We start from the raw sequence: 18,694 nt of genomic DNA on the forward strand, positions 1-18,694 counted from the left end.
TTTGCGAAGACTATTTGTGCAAAAGTGACCGGCACTGACCGATTTACCAACATGTCCATTTCAGTTGCTAAGGGCCTGTGAAAAGTTCAGCTATTGGCCCAAATCTTAGGAATAACTGGACTATGGGGGAGATTATTACCTGTCGTTCACCGTTCCACAGCTCTCTGGACAGGATACGACCACAGCTTTTCATATCCTAGATATCTCATCCATGGAGACTTCTAGCTGCAGCCTGTCCGATCAGCTTTGATCAGTAGAGTCGGGAGCGATCCATGTGCTCTTGTACTTCTATCAGACTACGCAACCCCTTCAATATTCAGCTGATTAGGGATGAAACATAAGGTCAAGGCTTGGCTCACGAGCTCATACTGCTCACAAGATCCTGCCAGCCGTGGGGTCAATTAGAGGTGCTAATTATTAAAGCTTACAAGTATGGTGACCAAAGCCCTGAGATCTGATTTCTATGAAGTTGAGAAGTGCAAGTTTCTGTTCCTCCTCATGTAAATGATGTCGTTGCATTCTGCACAGACCAGCATGGTGGCACTTGGCGTCTAATGATGTCATTTATTTTTAAAATGATTACACAACGGGCCTCTGTGCCATAAAGCTGCGAGAAGAGAGACGGGCGGAAACCACGTCCATGTAGTATGGCTAGGAAGCCAGGAGTTGTTCTCCCAGTCTTTTTAGTGTAGTTCTGTTTCCTTGAAGGTAACTTTCTAAAGACAAGACAATTGGAAGAAATATCAAATTTTATTATCTGAAGTAACAATAATCCAGTTAGTTAAGTTACAAAGCTAAAGGATTTCCAGGAATAAATGTTGGTGGCCTATTCCATATATACTAACCATCTACCCCAGTGGTGGCAAATCTATGGCACAGGTGCCAGAGGCGGCACTCAGAGCCCTCTCTGTGGGCACCTGCACCATGGAAAATGTCTATGGTGTACCAATATGCCTTAGACTTTTCCTGCCATTCATCAGCGCAGGCAGCGCACTGAATGTATGCAGGCTGTTATGGCTAAATGATAAAGTACATGGAAGATAGAATATAATAGACTGTAGTGTTCCGGTTAAATTTCCGTTTTGGCACTTTGCAATAAAAAAGTGTGTTTTGGGGTACAGTCTGGGCACTCTGCCTCTAAAAAAGGGTTGCCATCACTGATCTACACGCCCAGATTTATGTTCTCTCTCTATACCCATGATGTTAAGAAACTGAAATCCGAATCTTCAAAAGTTGACTGCCCCTTTGAATTGAAGCCCCTACATTAAAGGAAACATATTTTCTGGAGTTTGCAAACCAGCACCTGGATCTGAATACTTTTCTAATTGAATGTCATAAAAAATTTAACATAGCCACTGAGCTGTTTAAAAAAAAAAAAAAATAATCTATATAGCGCCACCTGCTGTTTGTTCTTTTTTTTATTTCTCTGTCCACCTCGCTGAGGTGGACGCACATGCTCAGTTCCATCCTTTAACTGCTTCCTGAGCTGCAGCAAAAGTGACACACCTCCTGAGCTGTGATAGGGAGAGCATGGACACACCTCCTGAGCTGTGATAGGGAGAGCATGGACACACCTCCTGAGCTGTGATAGGGAGAGCATGGACACACCTCCTGAGCTGTCAGCTTGATACCAATCTAGCAGAGCAATGAATGAGGAGATCTCTGGATCCATGTGAGGTACAGGGCTGGTTCTAGCTTTGTTAGAAAGAGATTGTCATGTATTGTATGATGTCTGATTTTCATTTTTTACATTAACCATGGGATAACCCCTTTAAATATTATTTAAAGGAGTTTTCTGAGAGTAAAATATTGATGACTTACCTTCAGGATAGGAGAACTATATCTGATCGGTGGGGGGCCAACTTCTGCCAATAAGCTGTTTTAATTAGGTCAAGGTGTTCGGACAACTGCGTCATAGTGTACCAAGCACAGTGTACAGCAGCTCAGTCCCGTTTATTTCAATGGAACTGAGCTGCCAAAAAGCCAGACAACACTGGCCAAGGAAGAGACTGCAGAAATGCCATACGAGTTAATCCACAACAAAATCCAGATGTAGTACATATCAGCTGATTGTGGGTTCCGACGGTCAAAGCCCAGCTTTCTTCAGGAGAGTTGCCTCAAGAAAGTAGTCATGTCCACCTTAAAAGCGGTGTACACCTTTCCATGCATGTTTTTTCCCTACTAATCCAATGCATCTGAAATAAGTCTTGGGGGGTCATTTACTATTCTGAAATGCATCTAAATTAGGTGTATTTCAGGCACAACAGTTAGTTGCGGCACTATCTGCAACTCCGCCCTTCTCGCCCCCAGGTCTAAAATTGTGGGAGTGGCGTGGGCAGGGATAGGCCGGCAGGCCCATCTCATTCATCATTTTTTAAGCCTGTCTTAGGTGTACAAAATTGTCTAAATGTAAGACAGCTCGGAAGCTGTCAGGCCTCTTGCACACAACCGTATGTATTTTGCGGTCCGCAAAAAATACGAATGACATCAGTGTGCATTCCGTATTTTGCGGAACAGAACAGCTGGCTCTTCATAGAACAGTCCTATCCTTGTCCGTAATGCGGACAATAATAGGACATGCACACGGAGTAACTTTTTTTTTTTTTTTTTTGCTGACCCATTGAAGTGAATGGTTCCGCATGCGGTCCGCAAAAAAAACGGAATGGACACGAAAATAGGAAAATACGTTCGTGTGCAAGAGGCCTTACATTTAGAACTGGCGCTGGATGCGCTGAAGTTATGGAGAGGCCTGAGCCTCTTCATAACTTCAGATCCACCACCACTTATGGGCCTTTTAGAAAAAAATATATATAATAAATAAATTGTGCTTCTTTGTGTCTACATTATTATAGACTACAGACTAATCCTGTATACCCTATATACTACTTACTCATCTAGATCCATAGGTAACAAGGAACAGAGAGAAGAAAGTTTGTCTGAAGGATCAGACTACACAGAGTTTGTTTGTAGTCTGTAACCATGGAAACACATAGGTCTCAGTTTCTGTTGTATACACAAAACAATAGGAGTTTTGTCAAGACTATTTGCAAGGAAGGTTCTAGATTTATTCCAGATGCCTTGGAGCAATAAAGGAAAATAATGGTACATAGCCTAGACGACTATCTGGTTGACAAATGTTTTATCCTATATGTACAGTGAAACCTCTCAAAAAGACCACCTCTTTCAGAAGACCAATGTCTTAGGGTACTTCCACACTAGCGTCACTGGATTCCGGCAGGCAGTTCCGTCGCAATCTGTATGCAAATGGATACCATTTGTAGACGGATCCGGATGCGGATCCGTCTCACAAATGTATTGCAATACCGGATCCGTCTCTCCGGTTGTCATCTGAAAAAACGGATCCGGTATTTATCTTTTTCACATTTTTAAAGGTGCTGCACATGCGCACACCGCAAAACCGGATTTGTTTTTCCCGAAAAACTCAGGGCCGGATCCGGCATTAATGCATTTCAATGTAAAATAATGCCGAAACCGGCATTCCGGCAAGTGTTCCGGAATTTTTGGACGGAGAAAATACCTATTTTCTCCGTCCAAAAACTGTACAGTGACTGAACTGAAGACATCCTGATGCATCCTGAACAGATTTCTCTCCATTCAGAATGCATTAGGATAAAACTGATCCGTTTTTTTCCGGTATTGAGCCCTGACGGACGGAACTCTGTGCCGGAAAAGAATAACGCTAGTGTGAAAGTACCCTCACACAGATTGTCTGTGACAGATTTCCATCTACTTGAGCAAACCAACCACTTTTTGATACAATTTTGGGTGACTTGTCTCAATGAGTTTTCAGTGTGTCTATAGATAGATATTTTTTTTATCTAGACTGCTCTACAATTTTATAATTGGTTATTTATATCCAGTACACGTCTAGATATTATAATGAGTGTTCTAATTAATTTCTTATTCACAGGTTCACATTTTAATGGGCTCGTGCTACAAGACTAAGAAATTCCTTCTGTCGCTGGCGGAAAACAAGCTGGGGCCGTGCATGTTACTTGCCTTGCGAGGAAACCAGACCATGGTGGAGGTAGGGGAACCCGCGAGGACTGTGTATCCGAGCACACATTGCGTTAATGATTTGCAGCAAACAGCACAGATGGCAACGTTTATTGTGTATCTGGCAAAATTCCCTGTATCCCCCATTATATCTCGGCACTGTAGAATAGGAAGGGGGGAGACTGAGAAAGGGTGGACACTATTACAAAAAAGTGGACTCAGGACGCAAGTGCATAATGAAGGAGCGGTGATGTAAAATGGGCGTTCTACTTCAGAACGTGAACACCGCGTGATTCTGTAATTTACAGGATCCCTCAGCTCCCGGCAGATAAAAGTGCAGCTTGCATGAAGAGCGGCTGATACCAGCCTCACGTATGTAGGTAAATGTTCCCGGAGGTTCTGAGAACCTTCAGTGCTGCTGAAGGAGGTCAACAACATCAGAGGTGAGGTATGGAAGACTCATTTTTGGTATTAAACTGATGCCTACCATACCACTCATGTTGTCGACCTCCGGTGCAAAGTTACTAATAAAAATGTGCCAGAATTCCGCCTCGTGTTTTATGTGCCACCTTTACTATTTTTTGCATCTCGCACGGCAAGTGGGTGTGGCTTAGTAGAAAGGGGTGGGACATAAAGGGGTTGTCCTAGTAAAATAAAAGCTCAGGCAGCAGCTGAAAAGGGTCTAAAATCCCCCCCCAAAAAAGAGATACTAACCACTTTTCTCCTCTGCCGCATCGTGCTCCATTCCTCTTGGCTGCAGCAGTGATGTTCTGTGCACACCACATCACCGCTGCAGCCAATCACCGGCCTTAACATTGACATCTTGTATACGACTGAGGCCAATGATTGGCTGCACAGTCTCCTGTTTGCATGGCACATTACCGCTGCAGCCAGGATGAGATAAGCGGTGAAAGACCAGACCCAGGGGGATGAAAAGATAGTAATTAGCACTTATTATGTTATTTTAAACCATCTACAGAGGCTGCCCAAGTTTTTGTTTAACTCAGACAACCCCTTTAGGGCTGATTCACTTGACCCTGATCTGCTCTGGAAGCACGACCCGTGTGTCGGCCGCATCTCCATCCGTGATGCAGTCTGTTCAAGTCAGGAGAGCCGCGGTCAGTCCAGGAGATGTGGCCGACACACGAACTGTGTCTCCCAGGTCAATCACAGCTCTGTGCATCACCCCTGTAGACCACAAGTTCATTGCAAAGTAGGCCAACTAATGGGTAGTATTAACCAAGACTAGACTAGCTCTTGTTGCACCTTTTAAAACGCTGTTTTTCTTTTGTTGGTCCGAAGCTCCGTTCCCGAGTTATGATGCTTTTTCTTAATATGCAAATTAGGCATTTGGTGCAATTAGGGCATCACCATTGCTCTTTTTGCACCCAAGCTCTGCTCCTTTCTGTGCCCCCCCCCCCCTCCCCCTCCCTGGCTGCTCTGCTTTGCCTGTCCCTGTCAATCAAAGCAGTGAGGGAGGGGCTGGTCCCAGGAAGGAGTGGAGCTTAGGTGCAACAAGAGCAATGGTGACACCACCACTGCACCAAAGGCCTAATTTGCATATTAAGAAAATGTATGATAAATCTGGAACGGAGCAGAGGATCAACAAATGAAAATTAGCGTTTTAATCAGGTGAACTACAATTATGTGTCTGTGCAAACAGTGGGATAGGGATGTACGAAACTGAAGATTTACCTTCCTTTCCCAGATTCTATGTCTGATGCTGGAATACAACATCATAGAAAACAATGACACACAGCTGCAGATCATCTCTACCCTGGAGAGCACAGACGTAGGGAAGAAGATGTACGAGCAGTTGTGTGACAGACAGCGGGAGCTGAAGGAGTTGGTAAGCTGTGCGAGAGATGTCTCGAGATTGGCACACCTGGTCCATTATGATGCAGTTACCTGGATGAGTATGGAGAACTATTAGGGTAGGGCCACACATTACATATTTTAGTGGGGAAAATCCACTGCAAATCTGCATGAGTTATATATATATATATATATATATATATATTTGCTGTGGATTTCAATCTCTGCATTGAAGAGGCGGAAATCTGCTGCATAAGTTCACATGCTGTGGATTTAAAGGGGTGATTTGGGTTGTGCTGTGATCCCGTGCAGTAGTACCTTCCGGCATCACGTGCTGTACACAGAACCCACATTGCATGTCTAAGTCTGAATTTCTCTGACTCGCACATTCACTGTGGGATTCTAACCCTAGGCTAGGATCACGTTCCCAACGTACGGCACGTGATCTCGGAAGTGGTGCAACCCAGATAACTCCTCGAAAATTCTCACTACATGTTGTCTGCAGCATATAGATGGGATTTTTTAAAACCTCATCCACTTTGCTGCTACTGTAAATGCTGCAGATTTTCCACATGCAATAGCACTGCGGGAAGATCTGCAGCGTATACTCCACATGTGGCCAGGCCCTTACTGTGATCCTTTCCTCCGTACCCATACTGTGATCCTTTCCTCCATACCCTTAGGGTCCATTCACACGTCCGTAAGTGTTTTGCGGATTCGCAAAACATTGACACCGGCCATGTGCACATGGCCGGCACTATAATAGAAAATGACTATTCTTGTCCGCTATTGTGGACAAGAATAGGACATGTTCTATTTCTTTGCGGGGCCGAGGAACGGAAGTGCTTTTCCGGCCCCATTGAAAATGAATAGATCCGCACCATGCAGAACGGATCCGGACCATTCATACGGACGTCTGAATGGAGCCTTACTGTGATCCTTCCCTCTGCTAATAGTAAAGGATAGTATGCAGGGTGGGGGGTTTCATTGGTGTCAATGAGCCCTCTTTTTGTGCTTGACAATTTTTTTTAAAATTCTAATTATTGCAAATATTTTTTCTATATTCTGGTGATATGGATTTATACTTGCAGTCGGTATCGCCTAAAAACATTCTTTTGGGATTTTTCAAATAAAACAATTTGCATATATATACTGGCTTTCATCCCAGACATTCAGTAGTTTGGTCATATAAGCATTAGGAATATTACATCACTTTATGGGTTATATGTTTGTAGTTCTCAGCTCACCTCTGGACCACCCAGCAGTATTGGCTCTTATTTGCAGCCAGTTGGAACAATTTTGCAGTTTTGGTACAAATTTACATTTTTTATGTAATTGCTTTATATTAACTTTATTGTGTGCCTTAATTACAGCAAAGGAAAGGAGGACCCACTCGCCTAACACTGCCATCCAAGTCTACGGTGAGCGTTTGCTACAGTGTGTGGAGTCCATTGTTCATATTAGATTTGCCATAAGACCTTGCAGGATAACAGGCCGAACTGGATGGACAAATGTCTTTTTTCGGCCTTATGTACTATGTTACTATGTTACCTATCCCACAATATCCATTTTAGGGTTGCATCGGGTATCGAATGATCAATATCCAATCAATACTTTTGTACTGGTATCGATTCGATACCGGGATTTGCCTTTTACCGATACTAGGCTGTGCTACTGCCCTCTTTATTGGTGGTGCAGTGGCAGTTGTGATTGGAGCCCCAGCAGTGTAATTATGGGGCTCCGATCGCTTACCATGGCAGCCAGGACGCTACTGAAGTCCTGGCTGCCATGGTAAGCTCCCTGCTGCTGTGTGCACTATGCACAGGGCAGCAGGGAGAGTGTGATGTCCTATTCACCCTAATAGATTTCTATTAAGGTGAATAGGACAAGGGATTAAAAGATCCCAGGTTCTAGCCCCTAAGGGAAGAAATAGTTATTAAATAAAAAGTAAAAAAAAAAAAAAAGTTAAATAAAAACACCAAAATATTAAGTATAAATCGCCCCCTTTCCCAATTTTACATATAAAATATATAAACAATAAATAAATAAACATATTACATATCGTCACGTCTGAAAAGTCCAAACTATTAAAATGTAAAAAAAAATCTCCTATGCGATGAACGCCGTAACAGAAAAAAGAATAAAAACAGCGTCATTCGACATTTTTTTTAGTCACCTTGTCCCTCCAAAAAATAGGATAGGACTGTTTGATTATGGGCTGAACGTTCCATAAAATGCGGAATACACGCAGTGTTTTATTTTTTCGCGTGGTATCGAGTATCGCAATACTTTATTATGGTATTTATCGTGACAACCCTAATCTATGTGCCCGCATTATTGTTAAAACATTTACATACATTTACACTATAAATTTACATAATGGTATAAAATAAATCCCAGCCACTCCAGTGCCTGCAGGGATGGCGTCAGATATGTCTCCACTGCAGCCAATCACTGGCCTCAACAGTCACATGATGTGAATGCAAGCATAAGTGTATGGTGGTGGTGATAGCTCTTTTTATGGTACTTCCACCCTTACTTGTATATGGATGCATATTTAAAGGGGTTTTGTCATTTTAGACATTGGTGACATATTACTAGGATATGCCATCAATGTCAGATAGAGTCCCACCTCCAGAACAGGCCCCCAAAAGTGAAGGAGAGTGCGTTGCGCATGTTTGGTATGCTTTCCATTAATTTCTATGGGAGTTCCAAAAATAGCTGAGCGCTGCTTTCCCTCTATTCACTTACAGGGGTCCCACCTCTAGGACCAACTCCTATCTGACATTGGTGGCATATCGAGTTGGGAGCCCCATACACATTCAGCTGGTCCTGCCTAAATTGTTGTGTTCGACCGATACCCATCTAATGTTTAAGCAATATAATTCTACATTATTTTAATAATATCTACCCATTTAGGGCTCATGCACACGTGTGTGTGCGCCCCGTGCCCATGTGCATGCAGTTTGCGGATGTGGACCCATTGACTTGAATTGGTCAGCGATTCGCAAGGGGCAGTCCGCACCGCAAAGAAATAGCACATGTTCTATTTTTTTTTTTTTGCTGTGCAGTGGCACAGGCTAAAATCCCACAGAAGCGCTTTGTAGTGCTTCCGTTGGCTTCTGATCCGTGCCTCCGCACCGTATTTTGAGGATTGTGGACCCATTCAAGTCAGTGGCTCCGCATCCGTGATACGGAGTGCACAAGGCCAGTGCCCATATTTTGCGGACCTGCCGTTTGCAGTCCGCAATACGGGTACGGATGTCGTGTGGATGAGCCTCATGTATATTACCAGTTTATTGGAATGTCCAGCAAAAATAGAAAAATGAAATATGTTCCAGAAAAACCTCAGAAGTTATTTTTGTATTGCTTTGTACCTGTGCAAACATGATGAGGCATTTCATACTAAAAAACAAAAATGTCATCTGCAGGATGCCGACCTGGCCAGACTACTCAGTTCCGGCTCTTTTGGAAACCTAGAAAACCTCAGTCTGGCCTTCACCAATGTAACGAGTGCCTGCGCCGAGCAACTCATCAAGCTGCCTTCTCTCAAACAGCTCAACCTGTGGTCAACTCAGGTAGGTGGTGCTCAGGATGAGGTTGCGGTCAGCAGAGTACATGATATACAGAAAGTTGTGGCAACTCTTGTGAGTTCTAGAACTGAGTCAACATGAGTCAACATGGTCTCATATTCTTATTACTAAGCAGAAGGACAGCTGTGACGGTGAAGAAAAGGGTAGAAAAAATGTGCAAGCGCCCGATCACGTAGCTGCAGTAGAGTTTTCCATGCAGCAATCTCTTGATGGGATGAATGATCACTACTGCCCCATACAGATACATTGTTTGTGGGCAGCACATCCACGTTTACACAGAATGATTGATGTGCTGCCCACAAACAGTGATTGTATGTAAAACATTGAGGATGCGTTTGCTTGTTCGTCTGGTGATGAGCAGCACCTTTGCATAGGACCGATATTGGGCATGAGCGTTCGTACCAATGCATATCCCTTACAATTGTGGCAGTTGTTGGCCGTAGACCACATGCACACTGTGCGTAATGCAGAAAATCCACAGCATAATACAGTACTAGCTAAGTAGATGCAGTGCAGAAAAAAATCTTTAAAAAATACACAGTGGGGAAATTTTGCTTGGGTGGATTTTAAGTGCAGACTTCACCCTTTGGGGGGCACTGTCTCTCCTTGGGAAAGAGAGCCTTAGTCGGCACGAGGAGACTTATAGGCCATATCATGCTCCTCTGGAATTCTGGGAAGAAAGGGGATACAAATGAGCTCTTAACAAGCTCTGCCTCTAATGCCGTCAGATGTAAGGCAGCTATCCTATAAGTCTGTGTTCGACCCTTTAAATAGGCCTTGAGACATGACTCTGAAATTAAGTAAGCCAGCATCTCATCTGCAAACGGCTGTTTTCAAAGGGTGACATCTGGGACAAATCAACAATAAAATCCGCAAGTAACAAATGCAGAATTGGTGTGGATTTGGTGCGGAAACTCAGCAAACTGTGCATAAAAATCCACAAAAACTACACTGCCGCCTTCATGTACCCTTAAGTGTCTTTCACATCAAATATTATTATTTTATTTTTATTTTTTTTGAACATGAACATTAGAAAAATGAATGTGATTAATGGATACATAGGCTTCTATAGAAAAACTGTGCAAAAAGTGAAATTTTTTTTTTTTTTTACTGGATGGGGGAAAACGCAGATGTCAGCATTATTCCATCCAGCAAAAAAAACAGATGCTGTGCTTTCTGTCTCAATCTGGCGGAAAAAAAAATTAAAAATCAATGGAAATTACTAGAAGAATCCATTAAACAGATTACATACAATAGTATCTTTTTTTTTTTTTATCCATTTAACAAATGCATGTACTTTTTTTTTTTTTTTTAACGCCTCCCAAACCAAATCACGGGTCACATAATACAAATTCCAAATTTTTTCTACATTTCCTTTGCTTCCAGGTAAAATTAAAAACGTGGATCCATCATAAAAACTGAGTTTGCAGAAGTTTTTGGAATGGATCTAGTTTCTATAAAAAATCTGCCTGACCTTCTAAATGCTCCTCTTTGTTCCCCTACAGTTCGGAGATGCTGGGCTGCGGGTTTTGTCCGAGCATCTCACTGCGCTGCAAGTTCTCAACCTGTGTGAAACCCCTGTTACGGACGCTGGGCTGCTGGCACTGAGCTGTAAGGACCCGATCTATTGATTACTTTCATCTAAAGGTTTTTATATTTAGACTAGCAGAAGGACCCGGGTATATTTCATCTATTTAATTTAATGTTTGTGTGTCTTTAAAAGATAGACAGTATCCCCCATAACAGTGACCTCTACAGCACCCCTTAACACTGCCCCCCCCCCCACCGTGCCCTGCCCTCCTTAAAATGGGATCTCCACAGCAGCCCATCCCCTTAACTTTGACCTTGACAGCAGCCCGCCCCTTTAAGTGAGTTTCACAGCATCCCATTCCCTTGACAGTGACCTCCTTAGGGGTCCGCCCCCTTAACAGTGACCTCCACAGTGCCTGCCCCTTTAACAGTGAGCTCCACAGCAGCTTCCCTTTTAATAGTGGCCCCTGCCCCCTTAACAGTGACCTTCACAGCAGCTGCCTCTTTAATAGTGCCCCCTTAACAGTGACCTCCACAGCGGCCTGCCCCATTAACAGTGAGCTCCACAGCAGTTGTCCTTTTAATAGTGGGCCCTGCCCCCTTAACAGGGACCTCCACAGTGCCCTGCCCCTTTAAGGCTAGGGCTACATGATGACATGTGTCGCACAATTTTTTTTATAATGATAGGCCATGGTGTCGCACTGCGACATGACAGTCGCATGTCTCAGTGCAACACCATAGACTATCATTATAAAAATTGTTGTGCGACACCAATGTCGCAGTGTAGTTGTGCCCTATGTGTCTTGCGACTTATTGTCGTCGTGTAGCCCTAGACTAAAGCTGACCTACAGCAGTGAAGAGAAATGGCTGGGTTGTTATGGAAACCTGGAGTAAAACTGTGTGTATGTGGAGACTAAGGGCCTGCAAGCTTCTATTGGCTGATAAGGGACATGTGACTGTGTGTATGGCAGTTGGGATTCGAGTGAAAGACACTTGCAGTCTTGTATTGGCTAATGCAGGTAAATTTTTGGGAATATCTTGGCAACGGTACGTCCTAGAGAGCCGAGACCCCCACAAGATTTCTTTCCAGGTAGCAAGGGATGTGTATACCAAGTTTTGTTGAAATCAATGGTTGCGTTTTTGAGTGACCGCGGAACATACATACACACGTATATATGTACTTCTTTATATATATATATATATATATATATATATATATATATTATAAAGAGGACATGTGTCCTGGGGGCCCCACCACTCGCCCTCCCTGATGGCCACCTAGTGATTCTACCGAGCCAAGAAGAGGTGGTACATGGAGTCATTGGCTTGGCTAGTTCTATAACACCCATAGACTTCAGTGGACAGGGCCACAAGCATACCTTCAGGGGAAGGGACCACCCCTCTGGGACTTGGACATGCAATAGGGGGTCAGGTCCCAGTCCCAGAAGTGGGATAGGTGGTCTACTAATCTTAAAAGAAGTATGTCAGCAGTTTTGATCCAGCAGAACTGCAGACAGCACTAAGTGGGGACTAGGCAAATATACCTACCTTTATTGCAAGTTTTATGGTTGTTACTGCTGAAAAAGTATTCTTCTCCCAGCACCACTCCCGCTATTGCTTACAGCCCTTCCCTTCTGCTCTGAGTGATGATGCAGTGGTCTCCTGGATGGATGCTACAGCCCATCACTAGAGAACTTCATCTTGAGGGACCACCTCCCATCAGAATAAAACTGGTGATAGTAAATTCTGCGATAAAGGCATGTTTGCCAACTTCACCCTGGGTTCCTACCTAGCGCTGTCAGCAGTTTTGCAAATTCAAAACTGCTGACAGATGCTCTTTAAAAGGGTTTTCCTGGGGAATAATTCTAAGTAAAAGTGGGCTCAGAGTGTGTTAAAATAATAAACCATCATTGCCCACTTTCCAAATCCCCTTCCGCTGCTGTTCGTCCAGTCCAAGCCATTTCTGGCATATCGAGCCCCCATCAGGAAGGTGAATAATGATGGTTTATTATTTTAACACACTCCAAATTAAAATTATTCCCCTGGACAACCGCAGTAATCTAAACCTGCTCCCCTCACCTTCAGCAGAAAATGAATCCACCTCTCTCCTCTCTGTGTTTTCTCCCAGCTATGAAGAGCCTCTGCAGCTTGAATATGAACAGCACCAAACTGTCAGCAGACACCTACGAGGATCTGAAGGTAAGCACACAAGACATCTGCTCGTCCCGTCACTTATCGTCCAGCACAGTGCAGCACGCCACCTTTTAGTGAATGAGGATGCCCTTGCTGATAATAATATGCTTTTTAGGTTTCTTTTAACCTCCCTCCCTCCAGGGCAGACCTGCAAAGGGAAGCATACTTGCCTGTTTTCCAACGCTGGCTCCTGTGCTCTTCGGCCTCTGCTAGGGTCCCTGGATGAAACCGCCTGAATTGGCGTGGCTGCAGCCAATCGCTGGCTGCAGCAGTGACCTACTCCCTTGTGTCACCTGACCATTTGTCATGATGCAAGGGGAGCAGCGATTTAGCTGCAGCAGTGTCAGAACAGAAGTTCGCATCCTGGGAGCGCAGCGCAGCGGCCGTGGTTGGGGAGAGGAGCAGCCACCCTTCAAACATGCACAATCCCTTTAAGCACCTTTGAACTTCATACTTATATATATATATATATATATATATATATATATATATATATATATATATATATATATATATATATATATATATATATATATATATAATGTGATAAAAAGTTGAGTAACTTTTTTTATATCCATTACAATACTTATCTTGTACTGCTCCAGAGTTGCAGTCTGTATTACAGTCTAGAGCTGCATTCACAATTTTGCAGGGTTCTGAACTGAAATCCCCCAACATTCCCTGCTGGCCCAAAACCTACAGAGGATAGTCGTTCTATCTGGTACTGTGCCGTAATCTGATATCCGAAAAGCATATAGGATGTCAGCTAAGCTGTTAGTGATACGTGTGTCTGCAAGCTTGTTGACTGTTTCCAGTAGTAGTCAGCAGAACTGTGAATGCAACCTGGAATATAAAATACAGGCTGTAACTCCGATCAGTACAAGTTATGTCATTTATCTGTAAATATTACCTTACATTTAATTTCTTAAACACAAATATGCAATTTAAAGAGCATTTCCAGGATTAAAATATTGCCGACTTATCGGGTGAGCGCTGCCGGCCTCTTCCTTGCCTTGTGCGGTCTGTTGTTCACATGGCCTATATGCAACTCTGTCCCAGTCAAGTGTATGGGACTGATCTGCAGTACCGACCACAACATACGACGCTGCACTTGGTATATTACGAAGAGGTCACAGCGCTTGTCCGTCCCAGAGCTGATCGACGGGGGTTCTGAGAGTCAGACCTTCCCCCAGCAATCATAGATCCTAAGTAAAGGTCATCAATATTTAATTCCCTGAAAACCCCTTTAAATTGAAATCCTTTAAAGTGGTCCATGATTTAGAACCAGTCTGACCAGCCTTACATACCAGGAGATTTTTCAGCTTGCTAATGAAAACATGGAGGCCTTTAATTGTCAAGACTTACATTAATGAGCAAAAGCCTGGAGTGACGTTAGTCTTCTGTAGGCTGTAATTATCCGAGCACGCCCAGAGAGGTGACCCACATGCTATTTTTGCTTGGGATCCTGCTCCATATTAAGCATTTCCTGGGAGTTAAGTGGCGTTAGGCCCATTGTGTATCATAAAAATAGCATATGGACAGCCGCACCCCAGTATACCCAAGCCTGTAGCGTAGCGGTGAGTTTTACCACTGTGGGTGTATTATTTTTACTAGTCCCTTTTCACTTTGTGAAATGGATCTGTACAAATCTCCTGTTTCTGGGAAGCTCCACTGCGATGGCATTACTGGTCACCTCCAGTTTACACCATCCCCTTACTGTGCCTTAAAGGGCATCTGTCAGCAGTTTTGTCCCTATGACACTGGCTGACCTGTTACATGTGCACTTGGCAGCCGAAGACGTCTGTGTTGGTCCCATGGTCATATGTGCCCACATTGCTGAGAAAAAGCTTTAATATATGCAAATGAGCCTCTAGGAGCAACAGGGGAGTTGCCGTTACACCTAGAGGCTCAGCTCTCTCTGCAACTGCTGCGCCCACTGCACTTTGACCGTAGAAGTCAGGGTTAGGTATGATGATGTTTACACGGCCTTGCCCTGTCAAAGTGGAGAGGTTGCAGAAAGAGCAGAGCCTCTAGTGTAACAGCAACGCCCCCGTTGCTCCTAGAGGCTCATTTGCATATATTAAAACATTCCTTCAGCTGCCAAGCGCACATGAAGTGGGTCCTGGTCATAGGTACAAATCTGCTGACAGATTTTATTTTTGCTAATCTCAGACAATTCCATGTTCCAATTGCTCTACTAGATTTATTGAAAACTGGCAGACCCGGGGTTGTGTCCTATCTGCTGGTGGCAGTTGAAGGATGTAACTGAGCATGTGCAACTGCCTCATCTAGGTGGACAGTGAAATAAGGAAAAGAACAAACTGCAGGTGGCGCTATACAGATACATTTTATTGAATAACTCAGTAGCTATAATACATTTTTAATTACAAGCAATTACAAAAGTATTCAGATCCAGGTGCTGGTTGTAGAATATTTTTGTGTGACTGACAACCCCTTCAAGGAAAGAGAGGTTATACCTTATATTATACTGCTTTTTAAAAGGTGATTATGATGATGGCAGTTCATTTACTTTACTTTTTTCTTTGCTCGACAGGCAAAGTTGCCAAACCTCAAAGAGGTTGACGTGCGCTATACAGAAGCCTGGTGATTCCCCTCTAGCCTTGAAGAAGGACATTCTCACTTTGGCTGCAAGTCGGAAAATTAAAAAATAAAAAACTGTAGAGCAAGAAACGTCTTGGACTACAAATGTGTCTTTTTAAGTTTAGAGGTCATTTTTAATGTAGGGAGGATGGACTCGTACAGATACTCACAGCTTAAGAAAACGAATTTCAAGATTAATCTAATTTAACGGATACCAAGACTTTGTACCTGCGAGAAGAGGAAACCTTTGTGGATTTTTTTTTTTTTATTATTATTATTATTTTTTATTCGCATACGTGTTCATGCTGTGTAGGGGAAACATTAAGAACGCATATGTTTTATGTACTTATTTTTATTTTATTTTTTTATTTGGTTTGATCAGATGGACTCCTGCTTTGACCTTTCGCGGCGTGACAAGAACTAGCAAGTTCCGAAGCGCGGCAACAATGATTGTCTTTATCTTTGCACCTTTTTTTTTTTTTTTTTCTTGACCTGCAAAATTCATATTGTTGTAAATAGGATTTACGTCATTCACCTATTTAAAAAAAAAAAAAAGAAAATGGTTCACACTCAGCGGGTCTGGGACCTGCTTTTTATTTATGAAATGTAATTTTTTTTTTTTTTTGCAGATAGAACTGTACAAAGTAGTTTGTCGCTGTCTTGTTGACTGTGTTATTAACGTATGTGTATTGTTTTTTTGCTTTGATTTCAGAGGAGGAAGCTTTCTTGAATAAATACCATGGTTAATGTACTGTGTATTTGATATAAATATATGTATATATCCCCTCAGCTACATGCTGTGTCGATAGCGGGGGGGATACAGGAAAAAAAAAAAATCATTGCACTTCTTGGTCATTGGCTATCATCATTTACCATTGTGGCCCATGTTAATGCGTCAGTGCCCTGCCACGTCATCTGTTTAATGTACTTGTATCTGGTTATTTTTACCTTTTTTAAGTGATGATGAGGATATACGTCCGTCTTACGCACTGCGAGTTAAAAGTCAGGAATTACTCAGATATCTACAGGAAATTTAGACCTAGTTTTGTATCTAGTGAAGGACTAGAAGGGGCAGTCCATTGATCTGTGTCATGCTCCGCCCCCTCGGGCCCTGCGCTAAGCATTGTTCTTTTGAGTTGCATTCAAGATGGTGTCTTTCAAAATAGCATTATAGTGACACCTATTGGTAATGATGTAGAATCCTGGCAAGGAGCCCTATTTTTTTTCTGGTATCCCCCCACCACTTCATTCCAAAGCGACATAGTTGGTAGCCATATGTCTTGGCGGCTCTTCTCCGGCATGAGATCCTCACCGTAGTGGCATCATGCACTGGCATTGCCATCTGTTGTTAAGCAGTGCCCCTATTCATTCTTATTTCTATAGAAAACATCTCGCAGATATGTGAGTGGTTCCCTACTGTTGACTCACCATTAGAGATGAGCGAAACTTGTGTTCTCAAGTTCGGCGTACAGGGTTCGGGTTTTCTAAGAATTCCGTTAAGGTTTCCGCTTTGGTAGCGGAATCCATAACAGAATGCTTAGATAATCCGAACTTTGTACCCCGAACTTGACAACAGAAGTTCGCTCATCCCTACCCACCATGTATATATCCCCATTTTAAAAAAAATAAAACAATTTTTTTTTTTTTATTCTTTCCATTTCAACGAGCAGCAAGTTTCCATAATTATCTGTACACATAAATGCTGTGGTAACAGGGCACATCCTGCATACAAAATATCTATCCACTGTCTGATTTTATATCCATCAATCCATGGGTAATGTTTATACTGTGATAATTCTTGTAAATTATGTTGTTATATTGGAAAACTGATGATGTCATCACAGCTGACATCATCACTGTTGTTTTTTTAAGTTTTAATTTTTTTTTTATTTGCAAGCCTCTTGCTATAGATAAGGTCACTGCAAGTCATGTCATTGTGTCAAGTGACCTTTCTTAAAGGAGCCTCAAAGGTTTATTCTGTTAACAGAACTTCTGGTTGACTTGTAATATCCTTATAATGTCCAGTAGAGGTTATGTAACCCATTGTAATTATCTCAGCTTGTAGCCTTGTTGTAAAAGAATATCTAGAAGGCGTTTTATATTCTCCGAGACTTTTAAGAATTCCCGGATCTATCATTGGCTGAGGCTACTACGCAAAGAGCAGCGGCATGTATATTTCAACCTTCTATCAGGCTTTACAGAATTGTTCTTAATTATCTATTCATTTTGCATCATTTTGTTCTTGACGAGAATTTTATGAAAGTTTTGGAGAGAGAAACAAGCTATTATTGGCTACTGATGTTTAGTCCTATACAAATGTGAGGATCTTAATCATGCATGTAAAATTGCAAGTCTCTTTCAAGGTTAAAAGAAATGGAATATATCAGTGATAGATATGAGTGCTGCCTTCTCCCTGGCTAAAGAATATCGCCAAAGTGTGCTTTCTTTTAAAATAAAATGAAACTGTTGCCTTTGTTTTCACACCGGGCGTATCATTTGTGTGCTATGTCCATTTTTATTTAGCTTGCTCTGGTAATGTTGGGTGGTTGAGTTTGGACTAAGTCTATTATAGCAGTAGCTTAGGCTACTTTCACACCTGCGTTCGGGGTTCCGTTTGAAGGCTCTCACAAGCGGCCCCGAACGGATCCGTACAGTCCCAATGCATTCTGAGTGGATGCGGATCCGCTCAGAATGCATCAGTTTGGCACCGTTTGGCCTCCGTTCCGCTCAGCAGGCGGACACCCGAACGCAACTTGCAGCGTTTTCGTGTCCGCCTGGCCGTGCGGAGCCAAACGGATCCGTCCAGACTTACAATGCAAGTCAATGGGGACGGATCCGTTTGACGTTGACACAATATGGTGCAATTGCAAACGGATACGTCCCTTATTGATTTTCAATGTAAAGTCAGGAGTCCCTATTAATATACCATCGGATCGGAGTTTTCT

General features: G+C 42.8%; 1 protein-coding gene across 4 annotated transcripts in view; it reads left to right on the plus strand.

Annotated features, from left to right (window-relative positions):
* The window catches only part of LOC120981239 (c-Maf inducing protein), a 167,338-nt gene extending 149,108 nt beyond the window's left edge, over positions 1-18,230 (plus strand). For all 4 annotated transcript variants that reach the window (XM_040410846.1, XM_040410847.1, XM_040410848.1 and 1 more), the window contains 7 exons: positions 3,932-4,048; positions 5,726-5,866; positions 7,206-7,253; positions 9,264-9,410; positions 10,931-11,036; positions 13,084-13,154; positions 15,703-18,230. In XM_040410846.1, the coding sequence (XP_040266780.1) occupies positions 3,932-4,048; positions 5,726-5,866; positions 7,206-7,253; positions 9,264-9,410; positions 10,931-11,036; positions 13,084-13,154; positions 15,703-15,756 (684 nt within the window). In that variant the 3' untranslated portion in view covers positions 15,757-18,230. The remainder of the gene's footprint in view (positions 1-3,931; positions 4,049-5,725; positions 5,867-7,205; positions 7,254-9,263; positions 9,411-10,930; positions 11,037-13,083; positions 13,155-15,702) is intronic.
* Positions 18,231-18,694: the final 464 nt, after the last annotated feature.

This window comes from Bufo bufo, chromosome 10 (genome assembly GCF_905171765.1).
Source record: "Bufo bufo chromosome 10, aBufBuf1.1, whole genome shotgun sequence".
NCBI classification, from domain to species: domain Eukaryota; kingdom Metazoa; phylum Chordata; class Amphibia; order Anura; family Bufonidae; genus Bufo; species Bufo bufo.